The 19,143-nt window shown below is 42.3% G+C and overlaps 1 protein-coding gene across 1 annotated transcript in view; it reads right to left on the bottom strand.

Annotated features, from left to right (window-relative positions):
* The window catches only part of LOC129863880 (transmembrane protein 132C-like), a 216,571-nt gene that overhangs the window by 142,379 nt on the left and 55,049 nt on the right, over positions 1–19,143 (bottom strand). Inside the window, exon 3 of the mRNA XM_055936249.1 lies at positions 1,446–1,589. Coding sequence (XP_055792224.1) covers positions 1,446–1,589 — 144 coding nt within the window. The remainder of the gene's footprint in view (positions 1–1,445; positions 1,590–19,143) is intronic.

Here is a 19,143-nt window from a genome sequence, read left to right on the forward strand (position 1 = left end):
GTGTATATACATGACTGTGTAGTGTGTATATACATGACTGTGTAGTGTGTATATACATGACTGTGTGTGGTTTCAGGCAGGCTGTTATAAACAACATCATTCTCTTGGGAGAACTATGGAAACTTCTTATACGAAGTCTAACAGAGCTGTGCTTTAGGTCTAAACATTTCCTTACCCATTCGATGCAACTTAAGAGTAATTTGCAGCACCCAAACTGAATAACTTATGTTGTTCGACAGGAAATTCAATTTAGACGCACAGTAAAAACAACAAAATAATATATATCTTCTTTAGACATCTCCCTGCACAATGCGCTTTCAATGAGGAGAGTGAAAAAACTATCTAATAATCTAATTGTATTTGAATATAACTTGTACAGAGGTCCACAGGCAAGGAGCCAAGCTTTGTTTATGTTCATATGTTTCCTCTCCTCGAGCACAAGAAAGCTTTGCTTTGAATTGTACACTCTTAGAAAAAAAGGTGCTATCTAGAACCGAAAAGGGTTCTTTAGGCGTCCCCATAGGATAACCCTTTGAAGAACCCGTTTTGGTTCCAAGTAGAACCCTTTTGGATTGCATGTAGAAACCTTTCCACAGAGGGTTCTACCTGGAACCAAAAATGGTTCTATCTGGAACCAAAAAGGGTTCTTCTATGGGGACAGCCAAAGAAGCCTTTTGTAACCGTTTTTTCTAAGAGTGCAGGGGAGAAGGATGGTAATACGAGACACATAAGTGTGGAGGAGGTGTCAGAGAGATGTACATGGTGGCCTGTGTGTGGAGGAACAGTTAGAGCATTAGACGTTGGACTGGTGGATTAGAGTTTGGGTCTATTCAGGGTCTTAGAGGTAACACATCCCTGTTCATGGTTTAATTGAGATTAGATCAAATGCCTTTAGAGTGCACCAAGCAGAAACTGCATAACAAATACATCTGATTGGCTAAGATCAACCGTTTCAACCCTCACAGCCTGATTAAAAACAGCCTGTCGTAGTAGTATTCTTTGTTCTACCATCAAACAGTCCCATGCTTCTTCCAGTCCCACACGTTGGGCCCTTGGGTAAGACACTCAAGCTGAGTTGTTTCGGAAAGAACCCCGCTGTATAAATGAATTGAGTCCAAAGGGAGCCAAGTGCACTAAAGTTTAGCTCTGAAGTTCAGTGGCTCAGTAGTGAAATTGTTATCATTAATGAGTGGTCCCTTTGGGGGGGAGGGGCTGTGGGGCTGTAACAACACCATTGTTATTCATTAACATCGTTGCTGAACCTGCTGGGTTAGCAGCATACCAGGACATTTGCTTAGCCCATAAGACATAATTAGGGCCCTGAGTTTTTCCGGACCACGGTCTGACCAGGAAAAACTCCTGTTCCTACCAATAATCCATGCTATTACAGAATGTCTAATCCCAATGAATAGGTGTTAATCTGACAAGAACCAGGCGCCACTGACCTCTGACCGAAGGTGTTCTCATTGCGGTGACAGTGGAGAGTGACGACCCTGTGCCCCTCGCTCCTCACGTCCTGACTCACCGTCCACAGGACTGGGTTACTGGCCCGCGCCCCCAAGAACGCCACGCCATCCTTCAACTTCACCCTGGAGGAGAGAGAGGTCAGAGGTCAGACAACAACATTAATAGGCCTGATTACTATGTGAGCATCCTGAAGGGCCCTGGTCAAAAGTAGTGCACTATATAGAAAATAGGGTGACGTGTCTTTAATGTGATGTCACTGGTCTAGCATCCTCGGCTATGTGCATGTACTGCATTGTACATGGATTGATCCAGGTCTGTTCTGATCCAGATTCCATACCATGGGTATTGAGCAAGAGTTCCAAAAGTCTTACATACAGAAAGAGTTCACAGTTCACCACAGGAGAATTGGCTCTGAATAAAGCCACGCCTCACAGCCTACTGTTTGCTAGGCTACGAGAAAATGTGATTTGCAGCAAACAAATGTAACACAAACAGATGGCATGTCGGCGGTTTAGAACAATAAAGACGTTGGATGAACTTTGAATGAATCTTCAAGGAACACATTGCGGAACTATAATAAGCAGTTCAAAACAAGCCAGGAACACTACTTAAACCCAAATACAACAGGAATTGAATAACCTGTGTCCATGTTGACTTCCAAAGGTAGAAACAGGTGGTGCAGTCTATTATGTAAATTCCTCCACACCTGTGGTTTTAAAGGAGCAATCAGAAGTTGCTACATCAATTTTTGGACTCATAAATGAATGATAATTCTTGAAGAATATAACTCATCCATCAGAACCCAAAATGTAACATTGTTTTACTCCAATGTTTGTAAACAAAGTAAATATAAAACATTTAAAACATGGTTGAAACTATCATGTTGATATCATGGACAGTCAGTCCTTGTGTCCATAGCTCTGTCTATGAATTTGAGAGTGGTTACATTTCTCCAGCCCAACCCTCAGGTTTTTACCGAAACAGGGGCGGAGATTATGCTTTGTTATTGTTTCTACTGCTGATTGTCGCTTTAATGAGTATTCAGACCAGAGCTGCCCACTCTCATTTTGATCTGTGCTGTTACCCATGGATAAGGCTGGGAGGCTGGATAGGAGCTCAGTTACTCTAACCTGCTCTTGTTCTCTATTCTAATGCATGCCCATTTTATTTTATTTTATTCTCTGCCTTGTCAAAGGAAATTGCACTGATGTGTCTAAGCGGCTCTCCCTACGTTTTTCCATCATGACAAATTGCCCTGCTGTTACACAAATTAATCAGTGTCTTTAAAAAATAAGAGTAAGAGTAAAGAAGAGATACAATAGAACGACATTGAGGGAAATTGTTACAAAGTAAAACGGAATTAAAAAAAAATATATATATATATCACTGTACACTGGGAAGAAACTGGTAGCAGGGAGAATTTCTCAGATAAAAAAATATATATAACAAATATCGAGGAGCAGATTGTCCTCGTTGCAGCCCTGAAAACCACGAAGGACTTCTAACGCACTGAGAAAGTTCTGACATTACGGTGGATAATGACGTGACAAACCACGCTCGGACCAAAGGGAGAGACGGCGGCACACATCTCCCGACTCGGACCGGCTTCTCCTTTGATCTTATCAGGCAGTTGCAGCTAGCAGTAATAACTGGACTGTGTTCCGTGTGGAGCTCCTGACGAACCCAGATAAAGGCCAGCTACAGCCGACGCCACTGCCGAGGTGGCTGAGGAGTTACTGATGGCCCCCAGCTCTCTGTATGGGCTTCCCAAATGGCACCCTATTACCTATTGAGTGTGCACATTTTTACCAGGACCCATAAGGCTATGGTCAAAAGTCGTGCACTGTGTAGGGAATAGGGTGCCTTTTGAGACACATCTCTGTGTTTTTTCTCAACCTGTGTGGAGCTTCACTCTGTAATGACTCCATCCTGAAGACACATGGCAAGACAATTAGTTGATAAACAAATCGACATCCCGCATCTATAGGGTTAAGATATTGAACATCAAACTTCAGTTTCAGATGAACGAGGCACAACAGATAATAAGCCCATACGACCGACTCTCTCTCTCTCTCCCTCAATTCAGTTTTCAATTTAAGGGGCTTTATTGGCATGGGAAACACATGTTTATATTTCCAAAGCAAGTGAAATAGATAATAAACAAAAGTGAAATAAACAACAGTAAACATTACACTCACACAAGTTCCTAAAGAATAAAGACATTTAAATGGCATATTATGTCTATATACAGTGTTGTAACGATGTGCAAATAGTTAAAGTAAAAAAGGGAAAATAAATAAACATAAATATAGGTTTTATTTACAATGGTGTTTGTGATCTCTCTCAGGCAGTGCACTTCTCTTGCTGCTTCTCTTTTCTCACCTCTCTCCTTTTCTCTCCCTCATTTCCACCCGCTCTCTCTCTCTCTCTCTCATCTATCCAACCGACATGCAAACTCCAGCAGCACGGCCAGCAGAAAACAAGCATCAGGGGTAAATTAAGAAAGGGCATGTTTTAAATGAGATTGGTTTGGCTAATATGATTTCTGGGGAGAGGGAGAGAGGAGACGCAATAAAGGAAAGCAATTTAAAGAGTAGACCCACTTTCACATGCATCAGCACATGAAGCAGCCTCATTAATTCCACAGCAACCTGTGCATCAGTTAGATGAGTATTTACAGATGTGATGAGGGTGTCAGCAGAGACTAGGAGAGAGGCTGATCTCTCTCTGATGGATGTTCACAACAGACACGCCAGGGCTATCAGTGGTCAAACAGCACGTCAACATGCCCGCTCCACGCCTAATGAAATACGGACATGCATTGATATTAATGACTTTCAGAAAGCAGGAAGTTAAACATGAGAAATATGAATGGCCTGCCATTAGGACTAGTGAGATTGATGTACTGGGGTGTATAAATCATTTGGGAAAGCTATGTATATCATTGATATACAGTAGCCTACATCTGACACATTGCATACACACAACACGCACACACACACACACACACACACACACACACACACACACACACACACACACACACACACACACACACACACACACACACACACACACACAGACAGAGCTGCATGTACAATTATCAGCTCGGGGCACAGATTACCCCAGCTCCCACAAATGGCTTTTAATTGGTGGAAAAGACTGAGCCAGGGTATAACACAGAGTATGAGTTCACAATAATATACAAAAACAGGAAACATAAGAGTGGGAGGAAAGTGGCCTGACATATCCATTGAAAGGTTGCTGGACCGAATTCCCCGAGCTGAAGGTAAAAATCTGTTGTTCTGCCCCTGAAAAAGGCAGTTAACCCACTGTTCCCCGGTAGGCCGTCATTGTAAATAAGAATTTGTTCTTAACTGCCTAGTTAAACAAAGGTTTTTAAAAAATCCCCCAAAAATCTGTCGCCCAGCAATTTCAGCTGACAATAACACCTAATTTCATTATACTGAAACATGACATTGCAATTATAACATTTATAGGATACTGCAAATAATAATACATTTCTACCAAATGATTAGACACTGTCACATAAAAAGACAGCACACATTAGGTTCCCATGGTAATGACTGGAGAGAAGAGTTGGCTGAGACAAAGAATTGGCAGTAGAGAGGTGGGAGGGCCAGAGAGCAAAGTGGTGATGGGCCCAGTTGAGAATTGAAATGGAAGCTTGTATAAAGATCTTGGTGGTGAGGGCTGGGCAGGGACGACGGCTTGATGTAAAGGCAGTCTGAGTGGAATGGAAAGCTTGCTGGCTCCCTGCACCGGACCAGCCTGATTGGATAAGACAGGACCTGTCTGAGGTTAGACAATGTGAGGGCCCGGGAGGACAGAGACGATTGGCTAGATTTAAAGGAGGGTCCTTCTAACTGTACTCCATCACACACAACAACATATGCATTACAAGTGGGTTGTTACATAGGAATTCAATCCCTTTCTGTTTCCACCCCATTTGGTTCAAACAAAACCTTCCATACTTGTTTGCCCATGGTAGAAGTGGTCAGAAAGTTCCTTTTTGGACCTGAATGCCATTTAGGAGATAGAGGTGCATTTTGCATACCCCACCCTACCCTGAGTCATCCATGTCTTCATCACTTCATCACATATAAATGGTTGAGTTTGATATCATTTGAAAGCTCACAAACAGGGCTGTGCTTTTTTTTTGAATCTCTTGAAAAACATGTTTTTTAATTAAACCGATGTCATGTTTGAACCTTTAATGTCAATTATCAAAAAATGCGGAAACTCAGATTTGTTTCATGTTCATATACAGCATGTTGAAGCTTAGACCCTATTTTGCATCATCTTAGCTGTTTGTGTTGAGACAACATGCTTTTAAATACAGGGTGGGTGTCATGTTTTGGCTGATAAATGCAAACACACACACACACACCTTTGTGTCTATATAATAGAGCTAGCATACTGGGGGAGTGATCCCTGGGACAAGGCTAACCTTTTGGGAAGATAAATGAAAGTTAGAACCCTCCTACTGATATCAGGCAGTACAAAGACGCTATGCACCTTCTTAAGCTTCATATGTCACACACTGGACCTATCAAAGACAAAGCAACCCCAAAAAAGCACGTGACCCTGCATCGGAGATTCATTAACATTAGCGTAAAAAATCCAGAGATCAACTCCTGTGGAATTACCGTAATGATCAACACGTGAAATCTTAGAAATGGTGATTCTTCTGTCACGTCTGCTCCCGCTCTTCCCTCCCGCTGGCACTTGAGGGCGCCAGGTTGCCCTGCATCCCGCACTCCTGACATCCATCACGCACACCTGCCTTCCCTCGTCACGCGCATCAGCGTTATTGGACTCACCTGGACTCACTTATCACCTGTTTATTTCCTCCCCTATATTTGTCAGTTCCCCAGCTCTGTTCCCCGCGGCTGCATTGTATTGTTTTTGTCTTTAGTATTAGTTTGCTGACGCTGTTCCTGTCTCGTTCTATGTCCATCTTTATTAAATGTTTTACTCCCCGTACCTGCTTCGTTTCTCCAGCGTCATCTCGTGTGACAGAATGCAGGAGCCAACATACGAAGCATCGGGGAGTACTGGTGTTCCGGTTGGTATGGTGACATCGGCTCTGAGTCGCCACCGATGGAACCGGGGGTGCCTAGCCAGCTCGTCGGGCTTCTATGCCCTAGCTGGCTCGAGAGGTTTCCCTGCCACGGTTGGCTCGGATGGCGCCCATCCCACGTCGGGCCTCAGCCGGATTGTCAGTTCTTGTTCGCCCAGCTGGTCCAGCAGTTTTTTTTGTTTTATTGGTGATGTCGGGGTGGATCCCGCCGCCGATGGAACCGGGGGTTCTTAAGCCAGCCCATCGGGCTTCCACGCCCTGGCTTGCTTGAGAGGTTTCCTTGCCTCGGTTGGCTCGGCGGCTCCCCATCCCACGTCACTCTCCACCGGATCATCGGGCTCCCTCTCTGCAGCGGGATCGACAGGCATCTTGCCTCACCCAGCTTGCCCAGCGCCCATGTCTCGGCCAGTTCGCCCAGGTGGGACGACGGGTGGCGCGCCAAGAGGGGGGGGTACTGTCACGTCTGCTCCCGCTCTTCCCTCCCGCTGGCACTTGAGGGCGCCAGGTTGCCCTGCATCACGCACTCCTGCCATCCATCACGCACACCTGCCTTCCCTCGTCACGCGCATCAGCGTTATTGGACACACCTGGACTCACTTATCACCTGTTTATTTCCTCCCCTATATTTGTCAGTTCCCCAGCTCTGTTCCCCGCAGCTGCATTGTATTGTTTTTGTCTGTATTATTAGTTTGCTGACGCTGTTCCTGTCTCGTTCCATGTCCTTTATTTATTAAATGTTTTACACCCCATACCTGCTTTGTTTCTCCAGCGTCATCTCATGTGACATCTTCAGCCTAATTTGAACTACAACAAATACTATTTCAGCGGATTCAACTCAACTTACTCCACGATAATAAATTGATTTAATATTTGATTAATGAAATTCCACAACAAACAGCAAATCTCCAGGAGCAACACCTTTTCTTCATTTAAGACATGGGCATTCTTGTCAAGTTGCTGCATATCTTCTATTCCCCGATCCATCCAGTAATTGATACAGATTGGGCTAACAGTCTTACATGGAGTCAGACCAATACAGCAGCACCTGTCTTATGCAGCTCATCAATACTTTAGTGATTTTGTCTCTGCGTGAACACTGCCTCTGTGAACCAGCGGGTAGCATCAGGGCTGTTAAACACAGCCAAGACTTAGTGTTCTCAGCAGGTGAGGATGTACTTGCTCCCCATGTCCCAGATACTCAAAAAGCCACAACAATGCTGCAGTCAGCCAAGCCTCTGAGTCAGACAGCCAATAAATCTCTGTCAACAGAATTCATTCAGTCACTTATCATTCGTGCAGTATGTCAGGGTGACATCTGGGAAGCGTGTACTGTGCAGGGCTATGTCAATTGTAAGATATGATGAGGATTAGGACTAACGATGGGGAGCTGCTAGTCTGCTGCTCCTCTGACTTCCTTCCCTTTATGTGTCAATAGTTAGGCTGGCCCACTATGGCTCAGTCACTGTGACATTGGAACATGGGAAGTGTATGTTACCCTTCCACCAGGGTCCCAGACAGCCACTCAGCCCACTGACATGTTATCTGGCTCATGCTTAGTAAAACCACTTACACTCCATTTACTGGAAGATACACTGTGATGTAGACCCTCTGCTAAACCACTGGATGGAATTGTCATGGGGGTTTGTCCATCAAATTGACCAGTCTATCTTTAAATGTTTACTCTTTAATGTGACTTACAATATATATTAGCTTTTTTATTATTTAATTCCAGTCTCTAGTCATGCTTAAACTATGCTCTCTCTCCATCATATAATGTCACATAAGCTTTATTACATAAAACGAAAAAAGGCTTCTGTTTCAATTCATGTAAGACTAAGTTAAGAATAGACAGCTCACAGTGGTTGATGTCAGTAGCTCACAGTGGTTGATGTCAGTAGCTCACAGTGGTTGATGTCAGTAGCTCACAGTGGTTGATGTCAGTAGCTCACAGTGGTTGATATCAGTAGCTCACAGTGGTGTATGTCAGAAGCTCACAGTGGTTGATGTCAGTAGCTCACAGTGGTTGATGTCAGTAGCTCACAGTGGTTGATGTCAGTAGCTCACAGTGGTTGATGTCAGTAGCTCACAGTGGTTGATGTCAGTGCCTGTATGAGGATATATCCTATAGGAGGCACTGTTGATTCTTATGAAGGTTCCGTACTGTAAACTGTGGTCCGTAATTTCATAGGATTTTTATAACCTCTTTAACATGAACCTTTTTATGCAAGTTAAGTACATGATAAAACATGTAATGACAGGCCTGATGGAAACAGATATTTTTTTTGGTAAACTTTCCAAATGTGGACAAAACCAAATATGCTAGACAAGGAGGGATTATGCAAGAAATGGCGGTGGAAACGCTTTTCTGTGCAAATATTGAAATAATAACCATTATATCGAAGTAAACTTGGCAGTCACGCGATGACGTGTGTGTTCTTCCCACTACGACTCGTCGGGAAAGCATGCAGTTTGTTAGGATACAGTTGAAATAAGTTATGGTGAACTTCACAGCTTGATGCTCATTTCCAATAAATATTGAGGGTCTTATTCTGATGACATGATGATCGATGCTTCACTGCCGTTTGACAAATCATTCTAATCTTGCTCTTTTCTCAATAATAATCTCATCATGTAGACTAGCCCGGACTGTATCTGCTAGCTATTGGCTAAGGTGCACATGCAATAACAGAGTGGGAATATTCGCTATATAACACAACAAGGCACAGCCTTTTATCCACAACAAGTCAATTTGATGGAAACACATATTTGGAAAATGTGCATATTGTTTTAATGCGGATTTTAGAATAGTAGCATGAAAATCTGTCGCCAATTGAAAGGAAACCTAGCTTGTGACTGACAAGTGAGTGCACCTGTCCCAGCGAGCGTGGGGTTACTGTGTGAAATCCCAGGGACAGGGTTGTATTCATTAGGCAAAACAGAGGCAAAAGGATGAAATTGGGGAAGATAATATGTCAACTTGTCCAATAAGAAACTGCAGCTTTCTTTTATTTTTCTCCCCAATTTTGTGATATCCAAATAGTAGTTACGATCTTGTTTCATCGCTGCAACTCCTCACCGGACTCAGTAGTCACGGATTCCCGGTCACGGCCGGCTATGACACAGCCTGGGATCGAACCCGAGGCTGTAGTGGCGCCTCACCACTGCGATGCAGTGCCTTAGACCGCAACTCAGTCGGGAGGCTTGCAGCTTTCTTTTCTGTTGCAAGACGTTTTTCTATGACATTAACTTCTTTGGGCTGCAGGGGCAGTATTGAGTAACTTGGATGAAAGGTGCCTATTTCAAATGGCCTCGTACTCAATTCTTGCTCGTACAATATGCATATTATTATTACTATTGGATAGAAAACACTCTCAAGTTTCTAAAACCGTTTGAATTATATCTGTGAGTAAAACAGAACTCATTTTGCAGCAAACTTCCTGTCAGAAAGTGAAAAATCTTAAATCGAGGCTCTGTTCCAGGGCCTGCCTATAAATGTGCTTGATATCTATTAGTATACATGCCCTTCATACGCCTTCCACTAGATGTCAATAGGCTGTGAGAGGTGAAATGGGGTTTCTAGGTATTTCTATGGTCAAAAGATAGAGCTTGGAATGACATGACCCCAGAATTCCTTTGTTCAGGAAGCGCATAAAGGTCACCAGTATTGGCTTCTGAAAAGCATTCGCTATAGACGTCTTATATCTCCGGCTTTGATTTTATTTGATAAATGTGACAATATCATCGTAAAGTATGTTTTTTCAATATAGTTTAATCAGATTATTGACATTTTTTCGGGAGTTTTGGCGTGTTCCGTTCTCTGAGTTTGTTGACGATGGAGAGCTTCGCGCCACTTGGCAAGTTTTGCTTATTAAATCGAGAGGGAAAAAGGCCGTTCTAAAACCAAACAACGATTGTTCTGGACGAAGAACCCCTTGTACAACATTCTGATGGAAGATCATCAAAAGTAGGACCCATTTATGATGTTATTTCATATATTTGTCGAACATGTGTACTATTAGTTTGCGCCCAGATTTTGGGCGCTCTCTCGCCATAACGTAAGCTGCATGTCGTAATGAAGTTATTTTTAGAATTCTAACACGGCGATTGCATTAAGAACTAAGCTATCTTTAATTTGCTGTCCAACATGTATTTTTTAGTAAAGTCTATGAATAGTTATTTGATTAGAATAGGTGAGTATCAGAAATTTATCCGGACATTCTGGGGAAAAGATGCTAAGTTTTCCCAATGTATAACCATGGATTTCAGCTCTAAATATGCACATTTTCGAACAAACCATATATGTATTGTGTAATATGATGTTATAGGACTGTCATCTGATGAAGTCTGAGAAGGTTAGTGAAAGAATTAATATCTTTTGATGGTTTATTCGATATCGCTAACGTGCCTAACGAATCAATGCTGTTGTGTGGTTGGCTATTGTAGTAAGCTAATATAATGCTATATTGTGTTTTCGCTGTAAAACACTTAAAGAATCGGAAATATTGGCTGGATTCACAAGATGTTTGTCTTTAATTTGCTGTACACCATGTATTTTTCATAAATGTTTTATGATGAGTATTTAGGTATTTCAATTTGGTCTCTGTAATTGTTCTAGCTGCTTCGGTGCTATTTCCGATTGTAGCTACCAATATGAAAAAATATGATTTATACCTCAAATATGCACATTTTTCAAACAAAACATAGATTTATTGTATAACTTGTTATGAGACTGTCATCTGATGAAGTTGTTTCTTGGTTAGTTTGGTTGGTTCTTGGTTAGTTAGGTTGGTTTTGCGCAAGCTACCTGTGCTGTGAAAAATGTCTGTGCTTTTTTGTATTTGGTGGTGAGCTAACATAAATATACGTGGTGTTTTCGCTGTAAAACATTTTAAAAATCGGACATGTTGGCTGGATTCACAAGATGTGTATCTTTCATTTGCTGTATTGGACTTGTTAATGTGTGAAAGTTAAATATTTCTAAAAAATATATTTTGAATTTCGCGCCCTGCACTTATGACAACAGCACTGGGCTGTTGTCATACGTGTACCGACACCGGGCTGCAGCCATAAAAGGTTAACTAATAAATGGTAAATGTGTTTGGTGCTGCTGCTTTGAAAGTGGTTGTAACGATGTATGCTGAGAGTCGGGAAGCAAGTTCAGGGAGTGAATACATTTAATTAATAAATGAACAAAACAAGAAACACAAACAGCGCACTGACATGAAACAGGAACAATGCCGACTGGGGAAGAAACCAAAGGGAGTGACATATAAAGGGCAGGTAATCAAGGAGGTGATGAGTCCAGGTGAGTGTCATTATGCGCTTAACAGGTGTGCACCCTAACGAGCAGCCTGGTGACCTAGAGGCCGGAGAGGGAGCACACTTGACAGTGGTGTGGCAGCACCACACAATATTGAAAAGTACTGGGGCAAATTCTGTCCCGCAACACGTTTTCCGGCAGCTGTGTCATTTATTCTAAAAAGCTAGATAGACCCATTTTAAATGACCTGAAGGAAAATGTTTAAAATTACATTACACTAGCAGCTGAATCCCATTACCGCACAGCAAAAACCGTTGGGTTATTTTCACAACCCAATAGATTTACGACTGTAGGGTCATTTTGTTGGATTATTTTCCAAATGTTGGGTTGTTTTCGTAATGACAACGTGTTGGGTACAAGGTACATTTGTAATAAAAACCCAACGAACGGACACTGGGTGACATCAAATCTGGGCAAAACCCATTGGCACTTGTTGTGCCACTAGACAGCAAAAACAGATATTTTAACCTATATTTATTGTAATTTAAATGAGCCAAATCAATACAACATTTAGCTAGATAGCAGGCTTAGCTAACATTAAATAAAAAATCTTTATATCTCATGGCTACACTCTTGTCACAAGATTTTTTCAATGAAATTGGCCTATGTTGTCTCTATAACCTGTTATTGTTTTATTATTACAGCCACTGACTGTGTGCAGGACAACAGAGTGGAAAATCTATTCCCGATTTAAAATATTTACTGCCAAGGTGAGTTTAGCTCAGAAACCAGCTAGCTAGCTATATTGTGCAAAAATATAAACAAAACATTTAAAGTGTTGGTCCCATGTTTCTGGAGCTGAAATAAAAGATCCCAGAAATGGTCCATCCGAATGTTGAATGTTCATTTCTCTACCATAAGCCGCCTCCGACATCGTTTTAGAGAATTTGGCAGTACGTCCAACCGGCCTCACAACCGCACACCACGTGTAACCACGCCAGCCCAGGACCTCCACATCCGGCTTCTTCACCTGCAGGATCATCTGAGACCAGCCACCTGGACAGCTGATGAAACTGAGGAGTATTTCTGTCTGTAATAAAGCCCTTTTGTGGGGAAAAACTCATTCTGATTGGCTGGGCCTGGCTACCCAGTGGGCACATGACCTGCCCAGTCATGTGAAATCCATAGATTAGGGCCTTTCAATTGGCTGATTACCTTATAGGAACTGGTACTCAGTAAAAAAAAAAAAATTGTTGCACGTTGCGTTTATATTTCTGTTCAGTATAGGTCTATAGGTTTTAAAATGTATTCATTGCATTCCATTGGTTGTTATTGCATTGAAATGTATTCATTGCATTCCATTGGTTGTTATTGCATTGAAATGTATTCATTGCATTCCATTGGTTGTTATTGCATTGAAATGTATTAATTGCTTTGGTTTTCATTGCATTGGTTCTTTTGTTGCCTTGACTCTTTCTTACATCTGATAAAGCTCTTCAGGAAGCCAAGGAGGGTACTGAGTGCTTGAGATTTCCTCCTCCTCCTATAACTCATCCCATTCCTCAACAACTTCATCACCAGACTGCAGTACTGACTGCTGACATTGCTGACAGGTTAGGACAGACAGAGACCTTTCATCTCTATCTCTTCACTCTTTGCTAATGTTTAAAAAATATTTAACTTTTTTGTGTTTTTTCAAATACAGGGGTGACCTGTGACTATGAGTGATGGAGTGTCATCGGGCGTGAGTCGTTGTCTTTCATAGGGGGAGAAAAGGGCAAGTGACCTCGCAGGGGATGCTGAAACCCTTCTAATGGTAAGATGCTGTGAATAATATACTAGGCCTATCATAATTATGCGTTTGACATGATACTTTATTCATTCCTTATGGAAATTGACATATTGTACAAATGTCCTGATCCAATATGTTTTCCTGATCACATCCATCATTTGAGATTTGTTTGAAATGTTGTTTTCCCCTATAGACCCATTTGGCGATATGGCCCTGAAGGTGATTCCTGGCATACTGCCTCCATCGTCATACAGAATGGATGGGGAAATGATAGGACCCTAATACAACCTGTAAGTATACAGGCATTACTGTAATATGAACATTTCTACAATGCAGTCCACCTGTACTGTCATTGCAGCAGAAAAATGCCCTTATCCAGATGACAAAGACATTTCTAACAGACCTGCTAAACCTTCTTTGTGTTTACTTTTAAGGTTGGAAACACCAAGCAGTAGCCTACCTCCAGCAGGCAGAGACAATAAACATTTGTTCACCAGCTCAGGGACAAGCTACACTGCTCACAGCCCAGTGTAATGTTCAATGTAATTGTATTTACTGGACACTTGCTGGACCTTCTGAAACAGTGTATTTGTCTTGTTCTAACTTTTTTTTAAACTTTCCATGAGTTAGGGATGGGGAGGGTGGGAGTGGGTTATCAATGGTAATGTCTTTAAAATGTAAACTTCTTAAATACAACTATTGAATATTAATAATCACGTTGAAATTCTAGGACAAGTCAGTTATATTATCAATCCTAATCTAAATATATATATATATTTAAATGAATGATAAATAACAAAATAAACAAATGAATATAATAATATAGATTGGTTATTAAAAACATCTAATGCCATTTCAATGTGATTATTAATATTCAATAGTTGTATTTAAGAAGTTTAACCCAACTCAATCATCAAGTTTGCTGACAACCCTACAGTGGTAGGCCTGATTACCAACAACGACGAGAAGAGGTTAGAATCCTGGAGAAGTGGTGCCAGGAAAATAACCTCTCTCTCAACAAAACAAAGGAGCTGATCCTGGACTACAGGAGACAGAAGAGGGAGCACGCTGACCATCCTCATTGACGGGGCCGCAGTGGATATGGTCACGTCACTTAAGGCCTGATATGGTCTCTCCACACTGACACCGTGGGGAAGAAGGCGTGTCAGAAATTCGGCATCCTCCCCTAAGACCCTAACAAACTTCTACAGATGCACCATTAAGAGCATTCTGTTGGGATGCATAACCGCACCACCCTTAACCGCATGACTCTCCAGAGGGTGGTGTGGTGGGACGCTGCCTGCCCTCCAGGACATTTACACCACTCGGTATCAAGGGAAGGCCAAAAAGATCATTAAGGACCTCAGTTACTCGAGCCACGGACTGTTCACTTGGCTACCGTCTGTAAGACAGAGACAGTACAGGTGCATCAGAGTCGGGACCAAGAGACTGAAAGACAGCATCTGTTGAATCTGTTAAACCGCAATCACTAGCAGTCTACCAGGTTATGCACACTCACTCACACAAAACACACACACCTCATACTTACAAACACACACACACACACACACACACACACACACACACACACACACACACACACACACACACACACACACAGTCTTGTACAACACACAATTCAGTCCCAATTCAGTAGCCTTACCCTAACCAGAAAACCTAACCTGAACCCTAAATCTAACCCTAGCACCTAACCCTAAAACTAACCCTAGCTCCTAACCCTAATTCTAACACTAATTCTAACCTTAACCCTAAACCCGCTAGAAATAGCATTTGACCTTGTGGGGACCAACAAAATGTTCCCAGTTGGTCAAATGTTTGTTTGTTTATTAATCTTGTGGGGACTTCTGGTTCCCACAAGTATAGTTAAGCACGTCCACACACACACATTTTAAATACTTTATTTTATAAACCAATCAAAGTTACATTAAAAAAGGAATCAAACTTTTCAAAGGTACCTGTATGCATGGCACTCAAGGATATCGAAAGCATCTCCTTCTCCAAACAGCTAGGCTGCCCACGACAGCTGAAACAGAGCAGTACCTAGCCAACTGCTTTGCCCTAGTTTTTGTCAGGCTCACAATCTGGAGGCCACGCACTGCAAGCCTGTGTACGTGGCCGAGACTGCCAAATATCAGCGCCACCAGCTTGCACTTACACCCGAGGCTGTCCAAGCATGCCACGAGGGGCTGGCACTTAAGCAAACACACACACAGCCAACGCTGCTGTCCCATGTATTAGAGTAGGTATTCCCAAACTGGGGTGTACGCGCAATGCCGTCAGGGGTATGCCAAATAGAAATGTGATTCACATTGAAAAAACTAAAAAAATAGAGACACATACCAGCTCTACTGGTACTGTAGTACTGCTAATAACAGCAGTACTGCACCTGCACCTGTCGACGACACAAGTTGTTCTGCTTTCACGAACACATCCAATGCTAACATCAGTAATTCTACGTTTGTTGTTAGTCCAGCTAGCATGGACTCTGATGCAGCCGAAGAGCTACTGCCCCCTTACCCGGGAAAGCATTGAACAACAGACAGGGACGTTGGACCATCGAAGAGGTGCAAATATTATGAGAACTACATTGATTTGGGGTTCACTTATATTGGGAGTGGTGCCTTTCCTCAGCCACAGTGTGTTATATGTCCAAAAGTACTATCTAACAACTCGATGAAACTTTCAGTCTTGCGCAGACATTTACAAACAAAGCACGGCAGTTTGAAAAATAAGCCACAGAAGTTTTTGGAGCGAGAATTAAGATGACGTTCGACTAGTAAAACATGTATAAAAGCAGCAGATACCATTAATAAGAAGGGGCTAGAAGCGTCTTATATGGTGTGCTACCGAGTGGCTAGGACAGACAAGCCCCATACTATTGTGAAGGACTTAATTACTCCTGCTGCCACGGATATGGCTGGGACAATGCTGGGTGAAAAGGCCCAAAAAACTATACAGACAATGCCGTCATAAAATAACACTGTTTCACCACGCATCAATGACATGGTAGGACATATTTTGAAAAAATTAATGCTTCGCATACAGTACAAGCCAGTGAATTCTATGCGTTACAGATGGATGAGTCAACAGACGTGGCACAGCTCCTGGTATATGTCCATTACGTTTACGGGGGGTCAATTAAGGAAGACATCCTCTTCTGCAAACCACTGGAAACCAGGACAACAGGAGAGGATATTTTTAAAGTACTGGACAGCTTTGTGACATCTAATGTACTTTGGTGGTCAAGATGTGTTGGTATCGGTACTGATGGCGCAAAAGCCATGACAGGGAGACAGTGGAGTGGTAATGCGGGTGCAAGCAGTTGTTCCCGAAGCCACTGGGGTACACTGCAGCATCCACCGAGAGGCTCTTGCTGCCAAGGGAATGCCTGACAGCTTGAAAGACGTTTAGGACACTACAGTGTTAATGGTTAACTTTGTTAATGCAAGCCCCCTGAACTCTCGTGTATTTTCTGCACTGTGCAATGATATGGGCAGCGACCATGTAACGCTTTAACAACATACAGATGTGCACTGGTTATCAAGGGGCGAAGTATTGACACGTTTTTTTAAATTGAAAGACGAGCTTAAAGTTTTCTTTACTGACCATAATTTTCACTTGTCTGACCGCTTGTATGATGACGAGTTTCTCACACGACTGTCCTATCTGGGTGATGTTTTTTCTAGCCTGAATGATCTGAATCTAGGATTACAGGGACGCTCCACAACTATATTCAATGTGCGAGACAAAATTGAGGCTATGATTAAGAGTGGGAGCTCTTCTCTGTCTGCATTAACAAGGACAACACACAGGTCTTTCCCTCATTGTATGATTTTCTGTGTGCAAATGAACTCAAGCTTACGGACAATGTCAAATGTGATATAGCGAAGCACCTGAGTGAGTTGGGTGAGCAATTACGCAGGTACATTCCCGAAACGGATGACAAAAACAACTGTATTTGTTTTCCCTTTCATGCACTACCTCCAGTCCACTTATCGATATCTGAATAAGAGAGCCTCATTGAAATTGAAACAAATGGTTCTGTGAAAAGTCAATTTAATCAGAAGCCACTGCCAGATTTCTGGATTGGGCTGCGCTAAGAGTATCCTGCCTTGGCAAATTGTGCTGTTAAGACACTGATGCCCTTTGCAATCACGTACCTATGTGAGAGTGGATTCTCAGCTCTCACTAGCATGGAACCTAAATACAGGCACAGACTGTATGTGGGAAATGATTTAAGACTGAGACTCTCTCCAATACAACCCAGCATTGCAAAGTTATGCACACCCTTCGCATTAACCTGTGGTGAGTTATTCACAATTTTTGATGAACAAATAAGGTTTTATTTGTAAGATGACAAAATAAAGAAAACAATTATTGATTATTATTATTTGTGCCCTGGTCCTATAAGAGCTCTTTGTCACTTACCATGAGTTGGGTTATGACAAAAGCTCACACTCATTCTTCTGTTTAATAAATGTATCGTATAGTGTGTGTGTGGCAGGCTTACAATGATGTCAAAAACCAGTGCTGAACCTGGTGCTAGAGGGGGTACGCAGCTGGAGGTTGAATGTTGTATGGAACTATAAAAAGTTTGGGAACCACTGCTCTGGTACATCTACTGATGTACATATCATTCTTAGTATATCTTGTGTAAATTCATCCGGTGTATATACAGTGGGGCAAAAAAGGATTTAGTCAGCCACCAATTGTGCAAGTTCTCCCACTTAAAAAGATGAGAGAGGCCTGTAATTTTCATCATAGGTACACTTCAACTATGACAGACAAAATGAGAACAAAAAATCCAGAAAATCACATTGTAGGATTTTTAATGAATTTATTTGTAAATTATGGTGGAAAATAAGTATTTGGTCACCTACAAACAAGCAAGATTTCTGGCTCTCACAGACCTGTAACTTATTCTTTAAGAGGCTCCTCTGTCCTCCACTCGTTACCTGTATTAATGGCACCTGTTTGAACTTGTTATCAGTATAAAAGACACCTGTCCACAACCTCAAACAGTCACACTTCAAACTCCACTATGGCCAAGACCAAAGAGCTGTCAAAGGACACCAGAAACAAAATTGTACACCTGCACCAGGCTGGGAAGACTGAATCTGCAATAGGAAAGCAGCTTGTTTTGAAGAAATCAACTGTGGGAGCAATTATTTGGAAATGGAAGACATACAATACCACTGATAATCTCCCTCGATCTGGGGCTCCACGCAAGATCTCACCCCGTGGGGTCAAAATGATCACAAGAACGGTGAGCAAAAATCCCAGAACCACACGGGGGGGACTTAGTGAATGACCTGCAGAGAGCTGGGACCAAAGTAACAAAGCCTACCATCAGCAAGGGCATTGAAGATGAAACGTGGTGGGGTCTTTCAGCATGACAATGATCCCAAACACACCGCCCGGGCAACGAAGGAGTGGCTTTGTAAGAAGCATTTCAAGGTCCTGGAGTGGCCTAGCCAGTCTCCAGATCTCAACCCCATA

Source organism: Salvelinus fontinalis, chromosome 10 (genome assembly GCF_029448725.1).
Source record: "Salvelinus fontinalis isolate EN_2023a chromosome 10, ASM2944872v1, whole genome shotgun sequence".
Taxonomy (NCBI): Eukaryota; Metazoa; Chordata; class Actinopteri; order Salmoniformes; family Salmonidae; genus Salvelinus; species Salvelinus fontinalis.